The 26,324-nt window shown below is 39.7% G+C and overlaps 1 protein-coding gene across 1 annotated transcript; it reads left to right on the forward strand.

The window, feature by feature from the left end:
• Nucleotides 1-1,894: 1,894 nt before the first annotated feature.
• LOC141258533 (uncharacterized) lies at nt 1,895-11,202 on the forward strand. The gene is made up of 5 exons (XM_073673513.1): nt 1,895-1,942; nt 6,909-6,970; nt 9,533-9,556; nt 9,854-10,118; nt 10,288-11,202. The coding sequence occupies exons 1-5, from the start codon at nt 1,895-1,897 to the stop codon at nt 10,855-10,857; spliced, it is 969 nt and encodes a 322-aa protein (XP_073529614.1). The 3' UTR covers nt 10,858-11,202.
• Nucleotides 11,203-26,324: the final 15,122 nt, after the last annotated feature.

Raw genomic sequence — 26,324 nt, forward strand, 5'->3', positions numbered from 1 at the left:
GCACTAATATATTCTATTCCCATTACATCCCCTTGCACCAGATTCACCTTTCCATATGTGATGGGCTGGAGGCTCCTGACATGGTGCATGGTGTGGAGCTACTGCGGGGTAAGTACAGTGACTATGGAATATGGCCGTCCTCTACATGATCTGTAATATGCGGGGACATTAGTGGCGGGGACATCAGTGGAGGAGACTACACTGGGGTAAAGAGCAGTCGCTGATGATAGTAGCCCTATCCCATGTACAACATGTGATCGATGATCTGCTGCATATTGGGGCAGTGACTTTAGTCTGGGAAAGCCATATGACAGATGGCCAGAACATCACTGTCATGATGGGAAAGAATCGCCAGCGAGATCACGTGACCCAACTCCCTGCAAAAAAAAAACGATTAACTCTTAATTCCTTGGCCATTTGTAACATTCACTGCAAAAGTCCAAAATTAAAATAATAGTCTCAGCAGAGAGAACAGCATATAAAGAAGACACAGACACAATGACTAGAGTTTATTCATCTTTATTCTTATCTATTATCAAATTTAGTTTAATTTAATTATCAAGTGCTATTTATAGGATGTATTGCATAAAACTGATGTGAACCAGAGGAAGGCAAAACAACCCAACGTGTGGGGAAAAATTCCTTCCTGACCCCAAGTACTGGCGATCGGCTAATCCCTGGTTCACTGCAGTGTCAGCTCTGGATGGGCCCTGTCACAGCTTTACATGGAATATTTTATACGTTTACATATCTAATACATATTTTTCTATCTTATCTTTATAGCTTATGTCTAACTAAGGGCACACTTACACTGGGCGATTATCGGGAATGGGCCTTCTTAAAGGGAACCTGTCATGTCACTTCTCTAACTTAAACTGTCCCCAGGTTCTTGTTAGTGATGTTATGTGCATCACTAACATGCTTTTTCGATGCAAATCACTGCTATAGTCACTTGCTAAAATCACTTTATATACTTATAACGTAGTTGCTCATTCAGTCAATTTGAATCTTTATTCCACTCTTGCGCACTTTCAATCTGTTCTCCAGCGCTGTCAGCATGTTTGTCCCATTGCGCAAGCGCAGGTAATGTGTAATGTGAATGGGGTACCTGCGTGTGCGCATTGACGTGCGATTCCCCCGCGTGTGTGCCGTGACATGCTGCTCCTGCGCACAGTCAGTGAAGCACGCGCAGGGGAGCCTCACGACACGGCGCACGTGTGGGGGAGCCTCACGACACGGTGCACGCGGGGTAGTCTCATGACACGGAGCACACGCGGGGGAGCCTCACGTCACGGCGCACGCGCGGGGGAGCCTCACATCACTATATATATATATATATACAGTTAGGTCCATATATATTTGGACAGAGACAACATTTTTCTAATTTTGCTTCTAGACATTACCACAATGAATTTTAAACAAAACAATTCAGATGAAGTTGTCAGTCATAAAAACCCGATATAAATCTGGTATCTCTGTAATCACACCGACCCAAAGAATAAATTAATCTCATCACTTATACCAGACTTATAAATAGCACTTTTTTCACTTTTTCAACTGGTGTGCTGCCTCCATTTAACTTGTTCTATTTAAGGCTTGATCTTTACCTGGGAAGTCTGGCACCCTGACTTTTTGTTAGTGTTGATATATATATATATAGATACATACATACGTGTACTTTTCCAACATGATAATGATCAAAAACACACATCTAAGGTTATTGTTGCATTTCTGAAGAAGAACAGGGTGAACGTGATTCAGAGGCCAAGTATGTCTCCTGATCAGAATCCAACTGAAGACCTATGGGGAATTCTGAAGAGACAAGTTAAGCATTATTCTCCATCCAGCATCCAGGCTCTAAAAAATGTCATTGTTGAAGAATAAAACAAAATAGATGGTGGAATATGTCGCCATCTTCTTCATTCCATGCCTAGAAGACTTGGTGCGATTCTTAAAATCATGGTCGTACAAATACTACATGTAGTAGTTTTTATGTGGGGTGCTTGCATTTTTGCATGAACTAATTTGAGTAGAACTGAAGATTTTATAATGAAAGTTGTATTATTAACCTTACTTTTATGCTATCAAAGTCAGTCATGTAAAAATGTTGAAAATTAGTCTTGCATTCAGTGAGACATTGTTTAAAAAGTTATTTTTCCAAGGGGGTGTAGTCATTTATGCCAAACCCTGTATATATGTATATGTTTATTCCATATACTTATCCTTTCTTACATAAACTTATCCTTTTTGTACCTATCCTTTCTTTTACTTATCCTTACCTATACTTAATCTTTCATACCTATACTTATTCTTTTTACCTACACTTATTCTTGCTTAACCCCTTAAGCCCCGCGGGTGGTTTGCACGTTAATGACCGGGCCAATTTTTACAATTCTGACCACTGTCACTTTATGAGGTAATTACTCTGGAACACTTCAACGGATCCCCCTGATTCTGAGATTGTTTTTTCGTGACATATTGTACTTCATGATTGTAGAAAAATTTCTTCGATATCACATGCGTTTATTTGTGAAAAAAATGGAAATTTGGCGAAAATTTTGAAAATTTTGCAATTTTCAAAATTTGAATTTTTAAGCCCTGAAATCAGAGCGATATGTCACACAAAAGAGTTAATAAATAACATTTCTTACATGTCTACTTTACATCAGCACAATTTTGGAACCAAAATTTTTTTTTGTTAGGGAGCTATAAGGGATAAAAGTTGACCAGCGATTTCTCATTTTTCCAACAAAATTTACAAAACCATTTTTTTAGGGACCACATCACATTTGAAGTCACTTTGAGAGGTCTTTATGACAGAAAATACCCAAAAGTGACACCATTCTAAAAACTGCACCCCTCAAGGTGCTCAAAACCACATTCAAGAACTTTATTAACCCTTCAGGTGCTTCATAGGAATTTTTTGAATGTGGAAGAAAAAAATGAACATTTAACTTTTTTCACAAAAATGTTGCTTTAGACCCAATTTTTTTTTTTCACAGAGGTAACAAGAAAAAATGGACCGCAAAATTTGTTGTGCAATTTCCCCTGGGCACGCAGATACCCAATATTTGGGGAAAAAACACTGTTTGGGTGCACTATAGGGCTCAGAAGGGAAGGAGCGCCATTTGACTTTTTGATTGTAAAATTTGCTTGAATAATTAGCGGACACCATGTTGCATTTAGAGAGCCCCTGTGTGCCCAAGCATTGGAGCTCCCCCACAAGTGACCCCATTTTGGAAACTAGACCCCCCAAGGCACCTATCTAGATGCATAGTGAGCAGTTGCAACCCCCAGGTGCTTCACAAATTGATTGTTACGAATCAATTTGTGAAGCACCTGGGGGTTCCAACTGCTCACTATGCATCTAGATAGGTGCCTTGGGGGGGTCTAGTTTCCAAAATGGGGTCACTTGTGGGGGAGCTCCAATGTTTGGGCACACAGGGACTCTCTAAATGCAACATGGAATCCGCTAACAAATTGAATGGAAAATCGGCTCAAATTGTTAGCGGACACCACATTGCGTTTGGAGAGCCCCTCTGTGCCCAAACTTTGGAGCTCCCCCACAAGTGGCCCCATTTTGGAAACTAGACCCCCCAAGGCACCTTTCTAGATGCATAGTGAGCACTTGGAACCCCCAGGTGCTTCACAAATTGATTCGTAATAATGAAAAAGTGAAAAAAAAAACACTTTTTCATTTTTACGAATTAATTTGTGAAGCACCAAGGGTTCCAAGTGCTCACTATGCATTTAGATAGGTGCCTTGGGGGGTCTAGTTTCCAAAATGGGGTCACTTGTGAGGGAGCTCCAATGTTTGGGCACACAGGGACTCTCTAAATGCAACATGGTATCCGCTAACAAATTGAATGGAAAATCGGCTCAAATTGTTAGCGGACACCACATTGCGTTTGGAGAGCCCCTCTGTGCCCAAACTTTGGAGCTCCCCCACAAGTGATCCCATTTTGGAAACTAGACCCCCCAAGGCACCTTTCTAGATGCATAGTGAGCACTTGGAACCCCCAGGTGCTTCACAAATTGATTCGTAATAATGAAAAAGTGAAAAAAAAAACACTTTTTCATTTTTACGAATCAATTTGTGAAGCACCTAGGGGTTCCAAGTGCTCACTATGCATCTAGATAGGTGCCTTGGGGGGTCTAGTTTCCAAAATGGGGTCACTTGTGGGGGAGCTCCAATGTTTGGGCACACAGGGACTCTCTAAATGCAACATGGTATCTGCTAACAAATTGAATGGAAAATCGTCTCAAATTGTTAGCGGACACCACATTGCATTTGGAGAGCCCCTCTGTGCCCAAACTTTGGAGCTCCCCCACAAGTGACCCCATTTTGGAAACTATACCCCCCAAGGCACCTTTCTAGATGCATAGTGAGCACTTGGAACCCCCAGGTGCTTCACAAATTGATTCGTAATAATGAAAAAGTGAAAAAAAAAACACTTTTTCATTTTTATGAATCAATTTGTGAAGCACCTGGGGTTCCAAGTGCTCACTATGCATCTAGATAGGTGCCTTGTGGGGTCTAGTTTCCAAAATGGGGTCACTTGTGGGGGAGCTCCAATGTTTGGGCACACAGGGACTCTCCAAATGCAACATGATATCCGCTAACAATTTGAGCCGACAATTTGTTAGCGGATATCATGTTGCATTTGGAGATGCAAAAACTAGATTTTACATATGCTTATCCTTTTAAAAAAAATGTTTTATTAAATGTTAAACATGCTTATCCTTATCTATAAGTATCCTTTTTTCTCATTTTTATTGAATTTTAACCTCTTCCAGACCGCCCACTGTACATAAATGTCTGCGCTGCCTGGGCTCTGTGCGGTGCCGACATTTATGAACGGTTGGTGGTCCCGCAGTCCTCAGGATCCCCAGGGTCTTGCAAGCGCTGTGGGTGTGGTGCAGAGCGACAGCTCTGACAGGACACATCATCCAAAATGATGTCACCTGTGGGGGGTTCCCACTATTTAGGCACATCAGGGGCTCCCCAAATGCAACATGGCATCCATTAGTTATTCAAGCATATTTTTTCTTCATAAGGTATGCACATGCACTTCTGTACTGCTTGAAAAAAGTTCTCACTTAGGACCGAAACGTCACCATTATGGACTTATAAATAGCACTTTTTTCACTTTTTCAACTGGTGTGCTGCCTCCATTTAACTTGTTCTATTTAAGGCTTGATCTTTACCTGGGAAGCCTGGCACCCTGACTTTTTGTTAGTGTTGATATATATATATATATAGATACACATACAGTTCTCTGCATATTTTGATTCCCCAGCTTTGAAAAATAAGATTTTAATCAGGGTCTCACTGAATACAAGAACAGTCTCCAATTTTCCAAGACTGAGTTTCATATAATATTTTATTAAGCCATAGCATGAAAGTAAGGTTAATAATATAACCTTCATTACAAAATCTTCAGTTTTATTTAAATTAGTTGATGCAAAAATGAATACACCCCACATCTAAATTGCTACATCTAGTATTATGTACGACCTCTATAATTTTTAAAAACAACAGCAAGTCTTCTAGGCATGAAATGAACAAGCCGACGACATATTGCAACATCTATCTTTTTTACCATTCTAAAAATTGACATTTTTTAGAGCCTGGACACTGCATGGTGATTGATGCTGCTCAATTTGTCTCTTCAGAATTCCGCATAGGTGTTTGATTGGGTTCAGATCAGGAGACACTAAATCGCGCACACCCTGTTCTTTTTCAGAAATGCAACAGATGTGTGTTTTAGATCATTGTCATGGTGGAAAAGAGCATGTCTACCAAGGGCACGGAATGAGGGTAGCATCTTCTCTTTCAATATAGATAGTACATCTACTGTATAGTGGCAGTACATCTGTGAATTTAAAATACCCTCCACGAAGTGTCATTCCCCTCCACCAGCAGAACCCATGTATCCTCACATAATGACACTGCCACCAACATGTTCCACTTTAGGCTCCAGGCATTTTTCTAAATACATTTTTCTAAATGCATGGTGCCTACAGTGAAACATAGTGGTAGCAGTGTCCTTATGTGGGGTTACATGAGTGCGTCTGGTGTCGGTGAGCTACAATTAATTGAGAGTATCCTAAATTTACAGATGTACTGCCCTATATTGATAGAGAATATGCTACAATCACCCCGTGCCCTTAGTAGATGTGTACTTTTCCAACATGATTTTGATCAAAAAAACACATCTAAGGTTATTGTTGCATTTCTGAAGAAGAACAAGGTGAACGTGATTCAGAGGCCAAGTATGTCTCCTGATCAGAATCCAACTGAAGACCTATGGGGAATTCTGAAGAGACAAGTTAAGCATTATTCTCCATCCAGCATCCAGGCTCTAAAAGAGGTCATTGTTGAAGAATAAAAAAAGTTAGATGATTGAATATGTCGCCATCTTCTTCATTCCATGCCTAGAAGATTTGGTGCGATTCTTAAAAATCATGGTCGCACAAATACTAGATGTAGTAGATTTTATGTGTGGTGTTTTCATTTTTGCATCAACTAATTTGAGTAGAACTGAAGATTTTGTAATGAAAGTTGTATTATTAACCTTACTTTTATGCTATCAAAGTCAGTCTTGGTAAAATGTTGAAAATTATTCTTGCGTTCAGTGAGACATTGATTAAAATCTTACTTTTCAAAGGTTGTGTAGTCATTTATGCCAAAGCCTGTGTGTATATGTTTATGTTTATTCCATACACTTATCCTTTCTTACATATACTTATCCTTTTTGTACCTATACTTTTTGTTTTACTTATCCTTAACTACACTTAATCTTTCATACCTATACTTATTCTTTTTTACCTACACTAATTCTTACTTAATACTTACCTATATTTGCATACACTTTCTTACCAATACTTACCTATACTTATTTTAGCTTACCTATACTTATTCTTTTATTGCCTATACTTATCATTACCATCCTATAATGATCCTTTCGTACCTATATTTACCGATACGTATCCTTTTGTACCTACATTTATCTTCTTACCTATACTTATCCTTTCTTACATGTGCTTATCCTTTTTTTAAAAAATGTTTTATTAAATGTTAAACAAGCTTATCCTTATCTAAAAGTATCCTTTTTTCTTATTTTTATTGAATTTTAACCACTTCCAGACCCCCCACTGTACATAAATGTCGACGCTGCCTGGGCTCTGTGCAGCGCCGACATTTATGAACGGTTGGTGGACCCGCAGCCCTCAGGACCCCCAGGGTCCTGCAAGCGCTGTGGGTGCGGTGCAGAGCGACAGCTCTGACAGGACACATCATCCAAAATGGTGTCACTTGTGGGGGGTTTCCACTGTTTAGGCACATCATGGGATCCCCAAATGCAACATATCGTCCGCTAAGTATTCAAGCAAATTTTTTCTTCATAAGGTATGCACATGCACTTCTGTACTGCTTGAAAAAGGTTCTCACTTAGGACCGAAACGTCGCCATTATGGACTTATAAATAGCACTTTTTTCACTTTTTTAACTGGTGTGCAGCCTCCATTTAACTTGTTCTATTTAAGGCTTGATCTTTACCTGGGAATCCTGGCACCCTGACTTTTTGTTAGTGTTGATATATATTTATAGATACATACATATATATATATATATACATATACTGTTGTTTGCATATTTTGAGTACACAACGTTTGAAAAATAAGATTTTAATCAGTGTTTCACTGAATACAAGAACAGTCTCCAATTTTTCCAAGACTGAGTTTCATATAACATTTTATTAACCCATAGCATAAAAGTAAGGTTAATAATATAACCTTCATTACAAAATCTTCAGTTTTCTTTAAATTAGTTGATGCAAAAATGAATACACCCCACATCAAAATTTCTACATCTAGTATTATGTATGACCTCTATAATTTTTAAAAACAACAGCAAGTCTTCTATGCATGAAATGAACCAGCCGACGACATATTGCAACATCTATCTTTTTTACCATTTTAAAAATTGACCTTTTTTAGAGCCTGGACACCGAATGGTGATTGATGCTGCTCAATTTGTCTCTTCAGAATTCCCCATAGGTGTTTGATTGGGTTCGGATCAGAAGACACTAAATCACGTTCACCCTGTTCTTTTTCAGAAATGCGACAGTTGTGTGCTTTAGATCATTGTCATGGTGGAAAAGAGCATGTCTACCAAGGGCACGGAATGAGGGTAGCATCTTCTCTTTCAATATATATTGTACATCTACTGAGTAGTGGCAGTACATCTGTGAATTTAAAATACACTCCACGAACTGTAATTCCCCTACACCAGCAGAACCCATGTTTCCTCACATAACGACACTGCAACCAACATGTTCCACTTTATGCTCCAGGCATTTTTCTAAATACATTTTTCTAAATGCATGGTGCCTACAGTGAAACATAGTGGTAGCAGTGTCCTTATGTGGGGTTACATGAGTGCTTCTGGTGTTGGTGAGATACAATTAATTGAGAGTATCCTAGATTTACAGATGTACTGCCCTATATTGATAGAGAATATGCTAAAATCCCCCCGTGCCCTTAGTAGACGTGTACTTTTCCAACATGATAATGATCAAAAACACACATCTAAGGTAATTGTTGCATTTCTGAAGAAGAACAGGGTGAACGTGATTCAGAGGCCAAGTATGTCTCCTGATCAGAATCCAACTGAAGACCTATGGGGAATTCTGAAGAGACAAGTTAAGCATTATTCTCCATCCAGCATCCAGGCTCTAAAAGAGGTCATTGTTTAAGAATAAAAAAAGTTAGATGGTGGAATATGTCATCATCTTCTTCATTCCATGCCTAGAAGATGTGGTGCGATTCTTAAAAATCATTGTCATACTAATACTAGATGTAGTAGTTTTTATGTGGGGTGTTTTCATTTTTGCATCAACTAATTTGAGTAGAACTGCCGATTTTGTAATGAAAGTAGTATTATTAACCTTACTTTTATGCTATCAAAGTCAGTCTTGTAAAAATGTTTAAAATTAAGGCCCTGTCACACATAACGAGATCGCTAGCGAGATCGTTACTACGTCACAGTTTTGAGATCGCTGGAGAGATCGTTCGGGAGCCGTCAAACATGTAAACTTGCCAACGATTTCGGCCGCCCCAGCGATCTAACTAACGATCTCGTTGGTCGCTGGGACGCTGTCACACAGCAGCTATTTCAACGATCCACACTCAACGATACACACTTTGAGGGACTGTACTGTGACAGAAAGGCGTACATAAAATTACCTTTCTGCGCCCACTCATCTTCGATTGGTGGACGCTACTGCGTTCTGATTGGCCGGGGGTTTTTAAAAAGGCGACGTTGGGGCAATTCCGCTCCCTTGTTCCTATCTGCGCTTTGCTTTCGGATCGTAGCAGTGTTCTCCGGGCAAGTTTCGTCCATCTGGGATTTGTTGAAGCCTTGTCAGCGTCCTGATTTTTGGATCCTAGTTGCGATCTACTGCTGTGATTCCATTCATTTGTGGATTTTCTTCAGCTGTGACTGAACATTGACTTTTGGGTTTTTCAGGCACTGTATTGCTTTGTTTCCACGGTAAGTTATTTTAGTGGATTTTTATCACACTCAATAAGTATATATTTGCTTATATATTGGAGGCCATTTTTAGTCAGCAAATGGTGTGTAGTACTTTTTACTTTGTTTGAAAATGTTTCATGTATGCTCACTGTATTGCTATCCTTTTCAGATGGCTTTCAAAAGTGAAGAGTTTGTGAGGGAAATGATTGACCTCTACCGCTCCCTGCCGTGCCTTTGGCAAATAAAATCAACAGACTACTGCAATAGAGAGAAAAAGAGGGAGGCCTACCAGCAATTGATTTTCCTCTTTAAAAGGCATGGCCCCAACGAGAAGGTGGATGAAGAGCTGGTGAAGAGAAAGATCCAGGGTCTACGTACCGTATATAAGAAAGAACTCAACCGGGTGGAGAAATCAAAGAAGTCAGATACCGGCACAGATGAGGTTTATGTGCCGACATTATGGTATTATGATTTGCTTGCCTTCACCCGTGACCAGGAGCTACCTCGGCGAATGGTGTGTACGATACGGCAGACCCCGGAAGAAGACCCCGACATACGGACTGACTCCCCTGTTGAAGATGTAAGTACCTTCTTTGCTTCCCTGTAAATAGCATTTATACTTTCAATGTACATGCCCTAGTTTAGCCGCCCCTCATATTTGTTTTTTAGTGCACGTGTACCCATGCTGGTCATAACATACCTGCTGGATGTTGTAACCAAATCTTAACTTTATTTTTGTGTTCCCACAGCACCATTGGCAAGATGACGACATCTCGGCTACGGAACGTGGTATGGAGGAGGCGAGTGTTATGTCAAGGAATGAGGAACCTATGGCATCGGTGAATGAAGACCCTATGGCCTCTACAAGTGAAGACCTTGTGCCTCGGCGACAGAGAAAATCAAGGAAAAGAAAGGCCAGCTTGCCGCCATCGCCAGATCTAGTATCTCTGGCGAACAAGATTCTACTTCTGCAGACCCAGGCCAAGCGGGACAGCTTTGCAACATATGCTGGCGAGAGACTACAGAGGCTGGATGACCGACAGAGGGCGCATGCAGAAAGGGTCATGTTTGAGACTTTAAATAAAGCGGCAGCCGGTGAACTTAATGAAACGTCTACTGTACATACTCTGATTGACCCTGGCCATTTTCAACAACATTCTTGGACCCATAGGCCGGACCCACTTCACAGCACACCAGTGCAGAGGATCCGGCGTCCACAAAGCCTTGCCCCCCCCCCACAGTATCCCATGTGTTCTGATTCTTTTGTTTCCCCCAGGCACGGATACACAAATACAGGTAATCGATATGAAGAACTGTAGTGATGTTTCATTTCAATTTTTTTTTATCATTTTGTAAATATTGTTAATTTAATACTTATTTAAATTGTTAAAATTGTTTATATTTTTGTTTGTTTATAAAAACAAGGTTTATTGTCCTCTTTTTTAACTTTACCCCTGCCCTCTGATCTCACCCTGATTGAAATAAAAATGTTTTTTGGTTGCCTTATTTTCTGCTTTACCTCTTCCCGAGGGTGGGACCCCTCACCCCTGCCCTCCGATCCCTTCCCAATCTCCGTTCCCTCCCCTCCATTCTCTACCGTCTATTCCCATCCCTGCTCTCCGCTGGTGATCACCTCCTCCCCTTCTCCTCCTCCGGCTCCAGGCTTTATCACCTGTCTTCTGTCTTTTCCCTGTGTCCTCTGGTCTTCTTCACAGCTGGTTTTCTTCCCCTCCTCTTCCTACTTCCCTTCTTTTAGTCTTTGGGGTCATAGTCATGGTGCACGGTATGGCAATGATCTGCCATACCATGCACTATGAGTCTGACTCAGATTATAGGTTGTATATATTAGATTCTTGATAGGGCGTTGATCCAGGGAACTAGTCTGATTGCCGTATGTGGAGTCAGGAAGGAATTTTTTTTCCCAAAACGGAGCATGTTTTTTTTTTGCCTTCCTCTGGATCAACATGTTAGGTCTTCCTTATAGTTTTCATACTATGTTCCTATTCTTTCCTCTTCTCTCTTCTTCTTGAATTAGCTGGCATCTGTGAAAGCCGACTTCAGACGGCTTTCCTGCCCCCACACAACTTCAGCTAATAATATCAATAAGTAGGCGGCAATGAAAGCCGACTTCAGACGGCTTTCCTGCCCCTACACTACTTCAGCTGATAACATCAATTAGTAGACAGCTATTAAAGCCGACTTCAGACGGCTTTCCTGCCCCCACACAACTTCAGCTGATAATATCAATAAGTAGGCGGCAATGAAAGCCGACTTCAGACGGCTTTCCTGCCCCTACACTACTTCAGCTGATAACATCAATTAGTAGACAGCTATTAAAGCCGACTTCAGACGGCTTTCATGCCCCCACACAACTTCAGCTGATAACATCAATTTGCAGGCGGCTATTAAAGCCGACTTCAGACGGCTTTCCTGCCCCTACACAACTTCAGCTGATAACATCAATAAGCAGGAGGGTGTGAAAGCCGACTTTGGAGTGGGCTTTACTGCCCCTGCACTGCTTGTTTTAGGCAGTATCACACAGGATAGGATTAGATACACAACCCGTCAGGCAGTATCACACAGGATAGGATTAGATACACAACCCGTCAGGCAGTATCACACAGGATAGGATTAGATACACAACTCTTTAGGCAGTATCACACAGGATAGGATTAGATACACAACCCTTTAGGCCGTATCATACAGGATAGGATTAGATACACAACCCGTCAGGCAGTATCACACAGGATAGGATTAGATACACAACTCTTTAGGCAGTATCACACAGGATAGGATTAGATACACAACCCTTTAGGCAGTATCATACAGGATAGGATTAGATACACAACCCGTCAGGCAGTATCACACAGGATAGGATTAGATACACAACTCTTTAGGCAGTATCACACAGGATAGGATTAGATACACAACCCTTTAGGCAGTATCATACAGGATAGGATTAGATACACAACCCGTCAGGCAGTATCACACAGGATAGGATTAGATACACAACTCTTTAGGCAGTATCACACAGGATAGGATTAGATACACAACCCTTTAGGCAGTATCACACAGGATAGGATTAGATACACAACCCGTCAGGCAGTATCACACAGGATAGGATTAGATACACAACCCTTTAGGCAGTATCACACAGGATAGGATTAGATAAACAACCCATCAGGCAGTATCACACAGGATAGGATTAGATACACAACCCGTCAGGCAGTATCACACAGGATAGGATTAGATACACAACCCTTTAGGCAGTATCACACAGGATAGGATTAGATACACAACCCGTCAGGCAGTATCACACAGGATAGGATTAGATACACAACCCGTCAGGCAGTATCACACAGGATAGGATTAGATGTAACAAAGTGTAGACAATAGTGGATATAAACTAATTTTTTTTTATAAAAATATAAAAAATATAACCAACCAAATAATATCAACTACATAACAAAAAATAAGTTATTGGCTGCCGTGACGGTCATGGGCTGCCACAAATCTTGCCAGCATCACTCCGTGCTGGTGGATCTCTTCACTCAGTCTCCGTTGTGACGCCAGGAGATCTTGTAGTGTTGGGATTTCTACGGAGGTAATAGTTAAACTTAAAAGTCCAATAATTCTGTACATTCATCAAATTAAGGCTATGTGCCCACGATGCACCACTCCCGGGTACCATCCGCACATTAGAACGCGCTAATTACGCAAGTACAGATGCAGTATTGCGGAATTGGCGCATTATAATGCAAGTCAATGGCGGCGCAAAAAAACCACCTTATGCAAAATAATTGGTAGTGCTGCGTTTTTTTCCGCAATGATAATGTGCAGCGGAAATTTCCGCAGCATGTGCACAGCACATGCGGATTATCATTGGGGAACATGGCAGACCTTCTACCATGCGCTTTTAATGCGTTTCCACAGCAGCAGAAACGCTGCAGAAACACCTTAAAAAACGCATCGTGGGCACACAGCCTATCAGGTACATGTTTGGTATTTAACACTTACGGTTTTCAGGTTGCTCGGATGATGACGAGCTTAAGGACCACCCGGATCCCCTGGCACCACCGGCTAGAGAAAGACACAACACTTAATAGTACATGACAGCCCTATACTTTCCAAGTTGTATGGACCGTATTTTATGTCAAAGCATTACCGAAAGATGAAGCTGCACCTATATCACGGAGTGATGCTGGCGAGCTGGCAGAGGAATGCTGCTGGGGCTCCAGGGCTGGAGGTGACTCCCTTGGGGGCTCTGGGGCTGCAGGCGCTGGAAAACAAATAACATTAGATACCTAAGGTGATTGCAGTTGTAACTAATGTGCTGCCATATATTGTGTTAACATATTTTAAAACCACTCACCACGGCGGGGCAGGGTCCGTGACCGGATGCTGACGATTCGGTCGGCAGACCTATATTTCAGGTCCGCCAGCTTTTTACGGATTTGGGTAGCAGAGCGCTGCACCCCAAATCTGCGGACCAGGCCCCGACCGATCCTCTGCAGCACCGCCTGTTTATGGAGCACTGGATGCTCAGAGTGCACATGGCACTCATAATCAAGTGCATCCAGGTGCTCCACAAGGTAGCACACCTCAGCATCACCCCAAGGAGATGCCCTGACCCTGGATGCCATAATGCTCTTAATAAGCTAGGCCGCAACTACGTCGTTAGACCCGCCCACGACGCATGAACGTCGGTAACCACGCCCACGACGCATGAACGTCGCCAATAAACCCGCGGTTTATTAGAGAACCCTATTATGACTTGAATTATTAGCGTGTCGGACTAGAGACGCTGTATTGATAATGCGACGTCTGTAGAACGCAGCAGTGTCTCTATTGTGACGGTCACACAGGAATACTGGTGTTTAGGTGGTTTTATGTAGAAATATGTATCTATATTTTTATGTAGGTATGCATACTTCTGTGTCTGTGAGTATGTGTGTGTATATCTGGTTATCTGTATATAAGTGTGGATATGGGGTAGATTTTTATGTATCTGAATATGTATGTGTATATGGATGTGTATATGGATGTATACAGACGAGTACAACAGTGGCGTACCACCATTGGTGGCAGGCCACATAACTGCTATGGGGCCCGTGGCCGTAGGGGGCCCGTGAGCCAGCGGACCCCATAGCAGTCTCCCCCATTCTGGAGTAGTAAGTATGTATTTATATATTTTTGTAAATCAGTCAGTACTGATAATACTGGAGGACTGGGGCTGCCTTTTACCCTATGGGGGGCTGCATTATACTGTGTGCTCTCCCATCCTGGTATACAGGGCTGCGGAGTCGATAAGCCAAACCGACTCCTCAATTTCCATTACTCAATTTCCATCACATTTTTATGGGGCTATGAAAGAGTAATTTAGGAGTTCAGAAAGGAAGAAAGGCTGGAAGGTTGTGGGATCTGCTCTTCTGTGTCCCCAACAATTATTATTATTTTTTTTTTTTTTTTGTGGGGGGGGTCCCAATTATAACTTCTGCTATGAGCTCCCATGATTCCTATGTCCGCCCCTGGAGTACACGTATGTGTATACGGGCCCTTACTATTGAAACAATGATAAACAAATCTTTTGCAAAGTTAAACACAGTTTATTACACAAATCAATACAAAACTGAAAGTAGTGTATAATTGTCAGTAGTTGCCCACTATAAGTTCTGATGTTGCCAAGTAACAGCACCAGGACCGTTAAAATACTGGCAGTAGTTGTCGCGGCTGGTTTTCGCATCCTGGGTGTTTCTGCCATATCCCACTGGTTGAAGGCCTGCAATTACAGGATTGTTTGCACGCCATTCACCGAGCTCCACTTCCCCATTGGCTAGGTCCACAGAGTCCACGAAGCCAGGCGGACAGTACGTAATTGCATCACGTCGACGAAGAAAGTTGTGAAGTGTGCAACAGGCCAAAACAACAGAGTCTATTGATGTAAGCTTCATGTTAATTGGCGTGTGAAAAACTCTGAAGCGGTTGGCCATGATACCGAAGGCATTTTCGACAACACGACGTGCCCTTGACAAACGATAATTGAAAATTCTTCTTTCCTGGGTAAGACTTTTTTGGGGGAACAGTTTAATAAGATTGGGATGAAGTGGGAAGGCTTCATCGCCGACAAAAACAAAATTAAGGTTACCTGTAGTCTCTGAGTTGGGAGGCAAGTGTAGGTCACAGTTGTCCAATCGCTCTCCAAAAAGTGTGTGCTCTAAAACACCACCATCAGAAACCCTGCCGTTCATGCCAACATCTACATTTATAAATTCGTAATTGGCATTAACAAGGGCCATCATGATGATGCTGAAATAGCCCTTATAATTATAAAAATAGGATCCGCTATTTGGTGGCTGAGTGATTCGGACATGTTTCCCGTCCAAAGCCCCACCACAGTTAGGGAACTGCCACAGCTGCTCAAAATCAGAGGCAATCTTTTTCCATTCCTCCTCCGTGTTGGGAAACTGTATGTAACTACGTAGACTGTGGTAAATTGCATTACATGTCTCCGGGATTAGAACACTGAGCATGGGCCTGGAAATGGCTGCAGAAAAATGCAAGTCTTGGAATGAGCGTCCGGTGGCCAGGAATCTCAGTGTGACTGCCAATCTTTCATCTGCCGGAATGGCAGCACGCATCGCTGTATCCTTCCGTTGAATACGTGGCGTAACTCGTTCCAATAACTCTTTAAAAGATTCCTCTGACATCCTCAGATAGTTGCGGAAATCATGAGGATTCTTCTCCTGAAGCTCTCTTACAAGTTGCATGTGGGACAATTCAGACCTCTTCTGCAGCCACTCTCTGGTCCACATGCGACGCTTTCGTTTGGAACGCCTCTGTAGCTCTCGTGCCTCATCTTGACGCCGAGCTTCCTCAACCAGCAATGCAGCAACCACAATAGCACACTGCCCGTCGTCCATGATGTGCAAACTGCAAACATAACATGAAAAGATGAGAACACTTTCAACAAAACAATTAACACAAGTATTGAAACTGTATATAAAAAATATCATGGAAAACCATATTCCATTCTGTTAGTGAGCATGACAGAAAATGCGCTATGTGGGTGCATGTGCACGAGACCCCTAAAATATCTGCCCATGCAAAAGCATACATATATATATATACAAATAGAAGCCAAGCCCTCCCTCCCTGAAAAGCAAAGATAACAGATAATTAGTAAATGTGATAAAAGAATAAAAATGGAAACGCATCTGAGACCTCAAACAATACCTACCTTACTAAAGATGTCTGATATGTTCAAAGCGGAGTCACAGCTGGAGAACGCTGCAATGATCCGCAAAAATCAGCACTAGTCCAATGAACGGATATTAGCAGCCCGGAGAACTCTGGTAGGATCTGCAATAAAGCACGAGGTCAGAAACAAAGGACGGAATTGCTATTCTGTTGCCTTCTTTATGCGCGTCCGGAAATGAGAACGCCGTAGCGACCACCAATCGGGGACGAGGGGCGCGGAATAGTCCAATTTATACACGCCTACGTGTCTCAGTTCTGAATCGCTGGACGAGGTCGTTGGCTAGGTGTCAAATACAGCGATGCACACTGCCCAGCGGGAGTGCAACGACCCAGGAATGGTCCAGGGAGCTTTGTAACGATCAACGATCTCGCAGCAGGGGCCTGATCGTTGCTACCGGTCAAACGTAGCGAGATCGCTAGCGATGTCGCTGTTGCGTCACAAAACCCGTGACGTATCAACGATCTCGCTAGCGATCTCGTTATGTGTGACAGGGCCTTTAGTCTTGCGTTCAGTGAGACATTGATTAAAATCTTACTTTTCAAAGAGGGTGTAGTCATTTATGCCAAACCCTGTGTGTGTATATGTATATGTTTATTTTATATACTTATCCTTTCTTACATATACTTATCCTTTTTGTACCTATACTTTTTTTTTTACTTATCCTTACCTATACTTAATCTTTCATATCTATACATTTTCTTTTTTACCTACACTTATTCTTACTTAATACTTACCTATATTTGCATACACTTTCTTACCAATACTTACCTATACTTATTTTAGCTTACCTATACTTATTCTTTTATTTCCTATACTTATCATTACTTGCCTATAATGATCCTTTCGTACCTATATTTACCGATACGTATCCTCTTGTACCTACATTTATCTTCTTACCTATACTTATCCTTTCTTACATAAGCTTATCCTTTAAAAAAAAAATGTTTTATTAAATGTTAAACATGCTTATACTTATGTATAAGTATCCTTTTTTCTTATTTTTATTGAATTTTAACCACTTCCAGACAGCCCACTGTACATAAATGTCGGCGCTGCCTGGGCTCTGTGCAGCGCCGACATTTATGAACGGTTGGTGGTCCCGCAGCCCTCAGAACCCCCAGGGTCCTGCAAGCGCTGTGGGTGCGGTGCAGAGCGACAGCTCTGACAGGACACATCATCCAAAATGGTGTCACTTGTGGGGGGTTTCCACACTTTAGGCACATAAGGGGCTCCCCAAATTCTACATGGCTTCCGCTAATTATTCAAGCAAATTTTTTCTTCATAAGGTATGCACATGCACTACTGTACTGCTTGAAATAGGTTGTCACTTAGGACCGAAACGTCGCCATTATGGACTTATAAATAGCACTTTTTTCACTTTTTCAACAGGTGTGCTGCCTCCATTTAACTTGTTCCATTTAAGGCTTGATCTTTACCTGGGAAGCCTGGCACCCTGACTTTTTGTTAGTGTTGATATATATAGATACATACATATATATATATATATATATATATACACATACAGTTCTCTGCATATTTTGAGTACACAAGCTTTGAAAAATAAGATTTTAATCAGTGTCTCACTGAATACAAGAACAGTCTCCAATTTTTCCAAGACTGAGTTTCATATAACATTTTATTAACCCATAGCATGAAAGTAAGTTTAATAATATAACCGTCATTACAAAATCTTCAGTTTTGTTTAAATTAGTTGATGCAAAAATGAATACACCCCACATCAAAATTGCTACATCTAGTATTATGTATGACCTCTATAATTTTTAAAAACAACAGCAAGTCTTCTAGGCATGAAATGAACAAGCCGATGACATATTGCAACATCTATATTTTTTACCATTTTAAAAATTGACCTTTTTTAGAGCCTGGACACTGGATGGTGATTGATGCTGCTCAATTTGTCTCTTCAGAATTCCCCATAGGTGTTTGATTGGGTTCAGATCAGGAGACACTAAATCACTTTCATCCTGTTCTTTTTCAAAAATGCAACAGATGTGTGTTTTAGATCATTGTCATGGTGGAAAAGAGCATGTCTACCAAGGGCACGGAATAAGGGTAGAATCTTCTCTTTCAATATAGATTGTACAACTACTGTATAGTGGCAGTACATCTGTGAATTTAAAATACCCTCCACAAACTGTAATTCCCCTACACCAGCAGAACCCATGTATCCTCACATAATTACACTGCCACCAACATGTTCCACTTTAGGCTCCAGGCATTTTTCTAAATACATTTTTCTAAATGCATGGTGCCTACAGTGAAACATAGTGGTAGCAGTGTCCTTATGTGGGGTTACATGTGTGCTTCTGGTGTTGGTGAGCTACAATTAATTGAGAGTATCCTAAATTTACAGATGTACTGCCCTATATTGATAGAGAATATGCTACAATCACCCCGTGCCCTTAGTAGACGTGTACTTTTCCAACATGATAATGATCAAAAAAACACATCTAAGGTTATTGTTGCATTACTGAAGAAGAATAGAATGAACGTGATTCAGAGGCCAAGTATGTCTCCTGATCAGAATCCAACTGAAGACCTATGGGGAATTCTGAAGAGACAAGTTAAGCATTATTCTCCATCCAGCATTCAGGCTCTAAAAGAGGTCATTGTTGAAGAATAAAAATTTAGATGGTGGAATATGTCGCCATCTTCTTCATTCGATGCCTGGAAGATGTGTTGCGATTCTTAAAAATCACTGTCGTACAAATACTAGATCTAGTAGTTTTTATGTGGGGTGTTTTCATTTTTGCATCAACTAATTTGAGAAGAACTGAAGATTTTGTAATGAAAGTTGTATTATTAACCTTACTTTTATGCTATCAAAGTCAGTCTTGTAAAAATGTTGAAAATTAGTCTTGCATTCAGTGAGACATTGATTAATATCTTACTTTTCAAAGTGGGTGTAGTCATTTATGACAAACCCTGTGTGTGTATATGTATATGTTTATTCCATATACTTATCCTTTCTTACATATAGTTATCCTTTTTGTACCTGTACTGTTTTTTTACTTATCCTTACCTATACTTAATCTTTCATACATGTACTTATTCTTTTTTAACTAAACTTATTCTAACTTAATACTTACCTATATTTGCATACACTTTCTTACCAATACTTACCTATACTTATTTTAGCTTACCTATACTTATTCTTTTATTGCCTATACTTATCATTACTTGCCTATAATGATCCTTTCGTACCTATATTTACCAATACGTATCCTCTTGTACCTACATTTATCTTCTTACCTAAACTTATCCTTTCTTACATATGCTTATCATTTTAAAAAAAAATGTTTTATTAAATGTTAAACATGCTTATCCTTATCTAAAAGTATCCTTTTTTCTTATTTTTATTGAATTTTTACCACTTCCAGACCGCCTACTGTACATAAATGTCGGCGCTGCATGAGCTCTGTGCAGCGCCGACATTTATAAACGGTTGGTTGTCCCACAGCCCTCAGGACCCCCAGGGTCCTGCAAGCTCTGTGGGTGCGGTGCAGAGCGACAGCTCTGACAGGACACATCATCCAAAATTGTGTCACTTGTGGGTGTTTTCCACTGTTTAGGCACATCGGGGGCTCCCCAAATGCAACATGGCGTCCGATAATTATTCAAGCAAATTTTTTCTTCATAAGGTATGCACATGCATTTCTGTACTGCTTGAAAAAGGTTCTCACTTAGGACCGAAACGTCGCCATTATGGACTTATAAATAGCACTTTTTTCACTTTTTCAACTGGTGTGCTGCCTCCATTTAACTTGTTCTATTTAAGGCTTGATCTTTACCTGGGAAGCCTGGCACCCTGACTTTTTGTTAGTGTTGATATATATATATATATAGATACATACATATATATATATATATACATACAGATCTCTGCATATTTTGAGTACACAAGCTTTGAAAAATAAGATTTTAATCAGTGTCTCACTGAATACAAGAACAATATCCAATTTGTCCAAGACTGAGTATCATATAGCATTTTATTAACCCATAGCATGAAAGTAAGGTTAATAATATAACCTCCATTACAAAATCTTCAGTTTTATTGAAATTAGTTGATGCAAAAATGAATACACCCCAAATGAAAATTGCTACATCTAGTATTATGTATGACCTCTATAATTTTTAAAAACAACAGCAAGTCTTCTAGGCATGAAATGAACAAGCCGACGACATATTGCAACATCTATTTTTTTACCATTTTAAAAATTGACCTTTTCAGAGCCTGGACACTGGATGGTGATTGATGCTGCTCAATTTGTCTCTTCAGAATTCCCCATAGGTGTTTGATTGGGTTCAGATCAGGAGACACTAAATCACATTCACCCTGTTCTGTTTTCAGAAATGCAACAGATGTGTGTTTTAGATCATTGTCATGGTGGAAAAGACCATATCTACCAAGGGCACGGAATGAGGGTAACATCTTCTCTTTCAATATAGATTGTACATCTACTGTATAGTGGCAGTACATCTGTAAATTTAAAATACCCTCCACAAACTGTAATTCCCCTTCACCAGCAGAACCCATGTATCCTCACATAACGACACTGCCATCAACATGTTCCACTTTAGGCTCCAGGCATTTTTCTAAATACATTTTTCTAAATGCATGGTGCCTACAGTGAAACATAGTGGTAGCAGTGTCCTTATGTGAGGTTACATGAGTGCTTCTGGTGTCTTTGAGCTACAATTAATTGAGAGTATCCTAAATTTACAGATGTACTGCCCTATATTGATAGAGAATATGCTACAATCACCCCGTGCCCTTAGTAGACGTGTACTTTTCCAACAGGATAATGATCAAAAAAACACATCTAAGGTTATTGTTGCATTTCTGAAGAAGAACAGGGTGAACGTGATTCAGAGGCCAAGTATGTCTCCTGATCAGAATCCAACTGAAGACCTATGGGGAATTCTGAAGAGACAAGCTAAGCATTATTCTCCATCCAGCATCCAGGCTCTAAAAGAGGTCATTGTTGAAGAATAAAAAAGTTAGATGGTGGAATATGTCGCCATCTTCTTCATTCCATGCCTAGAAGACTTGGTGCGATTCTTAAAAATCATGGTCGTACAAATACTAGATGTAGTAGTTTTTATGTGGGGTGTTTTCATTTTTGCATCAACTAATTTGAGTAGAACTGAAGATTTTTTAAATCAAAGTTGTATTATTAAACTTACTTTTATGCTTTTAAAGTCAGTCTTGTAAAAATGTTGAAAATTAGTCTTGCATTCAGTGAGACATTGATTAAAATCTTACTTTTCAAAGTGGGTGTAGTCATTTATGCCAAATCCTGTGTGTATATGTATATGTTTATTCCATACACTTATCCTTTCTTACATATACTTTTCCTTTTTGTACCTATACTTTTTTTTTACTTATCCTTAACTATACTTAATCTTTCATACCTATGCTTATTCTTTTTCACCTACAGTTATTCTTACTTAATACTTACCTATATTTGCATACACTTTCTTACCAATACTTACCTATACTTATTTTAGCTCACCTATACTTATTCTTTTATTTCCTATACTAATCACTACTTGCCTATAATGATCCTTTCGTACCTATATTCAACGATACGTATCCTCTTGTACCTACATTTATCTTCTTACCTATACTTATCCTTTTTTACATATGCTTATCCTTTTTTTAAAAAAAAATGTTTTATCAAATGTTAAACATGCTTATACTTATCTATAGGTATCCTTTTTTCTTATTTTTATTGAATTTTAACCTCTTCCAGACTGCCCACTGTACATAAATGTCGGCGCCGCCTGGGCTCCGTGCAGCGCCGAAATTTATGAACGGTTGGTGGTCCCGCAGCCCTCAGGACCCCCAGAGTCCTGCAAGTGCTTTGGGTGCGGTGCAGAGCGACAGCTCTGACAGGACACATCATCCAAAATGGTGTCACTTGTTTGTGGTTTCCACTGTTTAGGCTCATCAGGGGCTCCCCAAATGCAACATGGCGTCCGCTAATTATTCAAGCAAATTTTTTCTTCATAAGGTATGCACATGCACTTCTGTACTGCTTGAAAAAGGTTCTCACTTAGGACCGAAATGTTGCCATTATGGACTTATAAATAGCACTTTTTTCACTTTTTCAACTGGTGTGCTGCCTCCATTTAACTTGTTCTATTTAAGGCTTGATCTTTACCTGGGAAGCCTGGCACCCTGACTTTTTGTTAGTGTTGATTTATATTTATAGATACATATATATATATATATATATATATATATATATATACAGTTCTCTGCATATTTTGAGTACAGAACCTTTGAAAAATAAGATTGTAATCAGTGTCTCACTGAATACAAGAACAATCTCCAATTTTTCCAAGACTGAGTTTCATATAACATTTTATTAACCTATAGCATGAAATTAAGGTTAATAATATAACCTTCATTACAAAATCTTCAGTTTTATTTAAATTAGTTGATGCAAAAATGAATACACTCCACTTCAAAATTGCTACATCTAGTATTATGTATGACCTCTATAATTTTTAAAAACAACAGCATGTCTTCTAAACATGAAATGAACAAGCCGATGACATATTGCAACATCTATCTTTTTTAACATTTTAAAAATTGACCTTTTTTAGAGCCTGGACACTGAATGGTGATTGATGCTGCTCAATTTGTCTCTTCAGAATTCCCCATAGGTGTTTGATTGGGTTCAGATCAGGAGACACTAAATCACTTCACCCTGTTCTTTTTCAGAAATGCAACAGATGTGTGTTTTAGATCATTGTCATGGTGGAAAAGAGCATGTCTACCAAGGGCACGGAATGAGGGTAGCATCTTCTCTTTCAATATAGATTGTACATCTACTGTATAGTGGCAGTACATATGTGAATTTAAAATACCCTCCACAAACTGCAATTCCCCTACACCAGCAGAACCCATGTATCCTCACATAAAGACACTGCCACCAACATGTTCCACTTTAGGCTCCATGCATTTTTCTAAATACATTTTTCTAATTGATTGGTGCCTACATTGAAGCATAGTGGTAGCAGTGTCCTTATGTGGGGTTACATGAGTGCTTCTGGTGTCGGTGAGCTACAATTAATTGAGAGTATCCTAAATTTACAGATGTTCTGCCCTATATTGATAGAGAATATGCTACAATCACCCCATGCCCTTAGTAGACGTGTACTTTTCCAACATGATAGTGATCAAAAAAATACATCTAAGGTTATTGTTGCATTTCTGAAGAAGAATAGAATGAACGTGATTCAGAGGCCAAGTATGTCTCCTAATCAGAATCAAACTGAAAACCTATGGGGAATTCTGAAGAGGGAAGTTAAGCATTATTCTCCATCCAGCATCCACCCTCTAAAAGAGGTTATTGTTGAAGAACAAAAAAGTTAAATGGTGGAATATGTCGCCATCTTCTTCATTTCATGCCTATAAGACTTGGTGTGTTTCTTAAAAATCATGGTCGTACAAATACTAGATGTAGTAGTTTTTATGTGGGGTTTTTTAATTTTTGCATCAACTAATTTGAGTAGAACTGAAGATTTTATAATGAAAGTTGTATTATTAACCTTACTTTTATGCTATCAAAGTCAGTCTTGTAAAAATGTTGAAAATTAGTCTTGCATTCAGTGAGACATTGATTACAAACTTACTTTTCAAAGGGGGTGTATTCATTTGTGCCAAACCCTGTGTGTATATGTATATGTTTATTCCATATACTTATCCTTTCTTACATATAGTTATCCTTTTTGTACCTGTACTGTTTTTTTTACTTATCCTTACCTAGACTTAATCTTTCATACATGTACTTATTCTTTTTTAACTAAACTTATTCTAACTTAATACTTACCTATATTTGCATACACTTTCTTACCAATACTTACCTATACTTATTTTAGCTTACCTATACTTATTCTTTTATTGCCTATACTTATCATTACTTGCCTATAATGATCCTTTCGTACCTATATTTACCAATACGTATTCTCTTATACCTATATTTATCTTCTTACCTAAACTTATCCTTTCTTACATATGCTTATCCTTTAAAAAAAAAATGTTTTATTAAATGTTAAACATGCTTATCCTTATCTAAAAGTATCCTTTTTTCTTATTTTAATTGAATTTTTACCACTTCCAGACCGCCTACTGTGCATAAATGTCGGCGCTGCATGGGCTCTGTGCAGCGCCGACATTTATAAACAGTTGGTTGTCCCGCAGCCCTCAGGACCCCCAGGGTCCTGCAAGCTCTGTGGTTGCCGTGCAGAGCGACAGCTCTGACAGGACACATCATCCAAAATTGTGTCACTTGTGGGGGTTTTCCACTGTTTAGGCACATCAGAGGCTCCCCAAATGCAACATGGCGTCCGCTAATTATTCAAGCAAATTTTTTCTTCATAAGGTATGCACATGCACTTCTGTACTGCTTGAAAAAGGTTCTCACTTAGGACCGAAATGTCGCCATTATGGACTTATAAATAGCACTTTTTTCACTTTTTCAACTGGTGTGCTGCCTCCATTTAACTTGTTCTATTTAAGGCTTGATCTTTACCTGGGAAGCCTGGCACCCTGACTTTTTGTTAGTGTTGATATATATATATATATATATATAGATACATACATATATATATATACATACAGTTCTCTGCATATTTTGAGTACACAAGCTTTGAAAAATAAGATTTTAATCAGTGTCTCACTGAATACAAGAACAATCTCCAATTTGTCCAAGACTGAGTATCATATAACATTTTATTAACCCATAGCATGAAAGTAAGGTTAATAATATAACCTCCATTACAAAATCGTCAGTTTTATTTAAATTAGTTGATGCAAAAATGAATACACCCCACATCAAAATTGATACATCTAGTATTATGTATGACCTCTATAATTTTTAAAAACAACAGCAAGTCTTCTAGGCATGAAATGAACAAGCCGACGACATATTGCAACATCTATCTTTTTTACCATTTTAAAAATTGACCTTTTCAGAGCCTGGACACTGGATGGTGATTGATGCTGCTCAATTTGTCTCTTCAGCATTCCCCATAGGTGTTTGATTGGGTTCAGATCAGGAGACACTTAATCACATTCACCCTGTTCTTTTTTCAGAAATGCAACAGATGTGTGTTTTAGATCATTGTCATGGTGGAAAAGACCATATCTACCAAGGGCACGGAATGAGGGTAACATCTTCTCTTTCAATATAGATTGTACTTCTACTGTATAGTGGCAGTACATCTGTGAATTTAAAATACCCTCCACGAACTGTAATTCCCCTTCACCAGCTGAACCCATGTATCCTCACATAACGACACTGCCATCAACATGTTCCACTTTAGGCTCCAGGCAATTTTCTAAATACATTTTTCTAAATGCATGGTGCCTACAGTGAAACATAGTGGTAGCAGTGTCCTTATGTGAGGTTACATGAGTGCTTCTGGTGTCTTTGAGCTACAATTAATTGAGAGTATCCTAAATTTACAGACGTACTGCCCTATATTGATAGA

The sequence above is a fragment of the Phyllobates terribilis genome, unplaced genomic scaffold, assembly GCF_046119375.1.
Source record: "Phyllobates terribilis strain yellow unplaced genomic scaffold, ASM4611937v1 Scaffold_3__8_contigs__length_932513732, whole genome shotgun sequence".
Classification (NCBI taxonomy): domain Eukaryota; kingdom Metazoa; phylum Chordata; class Amphibia; order Anura; family Dendrobatidae; genus Phyllobates; species Phyllobates terribilis.

Coding starts and splice junctions, on each gene's coding strand:
- LOC141258533 (XM_073673513.1), top strand. CDS start 1,895: ATGGTGGAATATGTCGCCATCTTCTTCATTCCATGCCTAGAAGACTTG. Junction 6,971..9,532: donor CATCCTATAATGATCCTTTC/GTACCTATATTT, acceptor TGGGTTTTTCAG/GCACTGTATTGCTTTGTTTC. Junction 9,557..9,853: donor TGTATTGCTTTGTTTCCACG/GTAAGTTATTTT, acceptor CCTCTTTAAAAG/GCATGGCCCCAACGAGAAGG.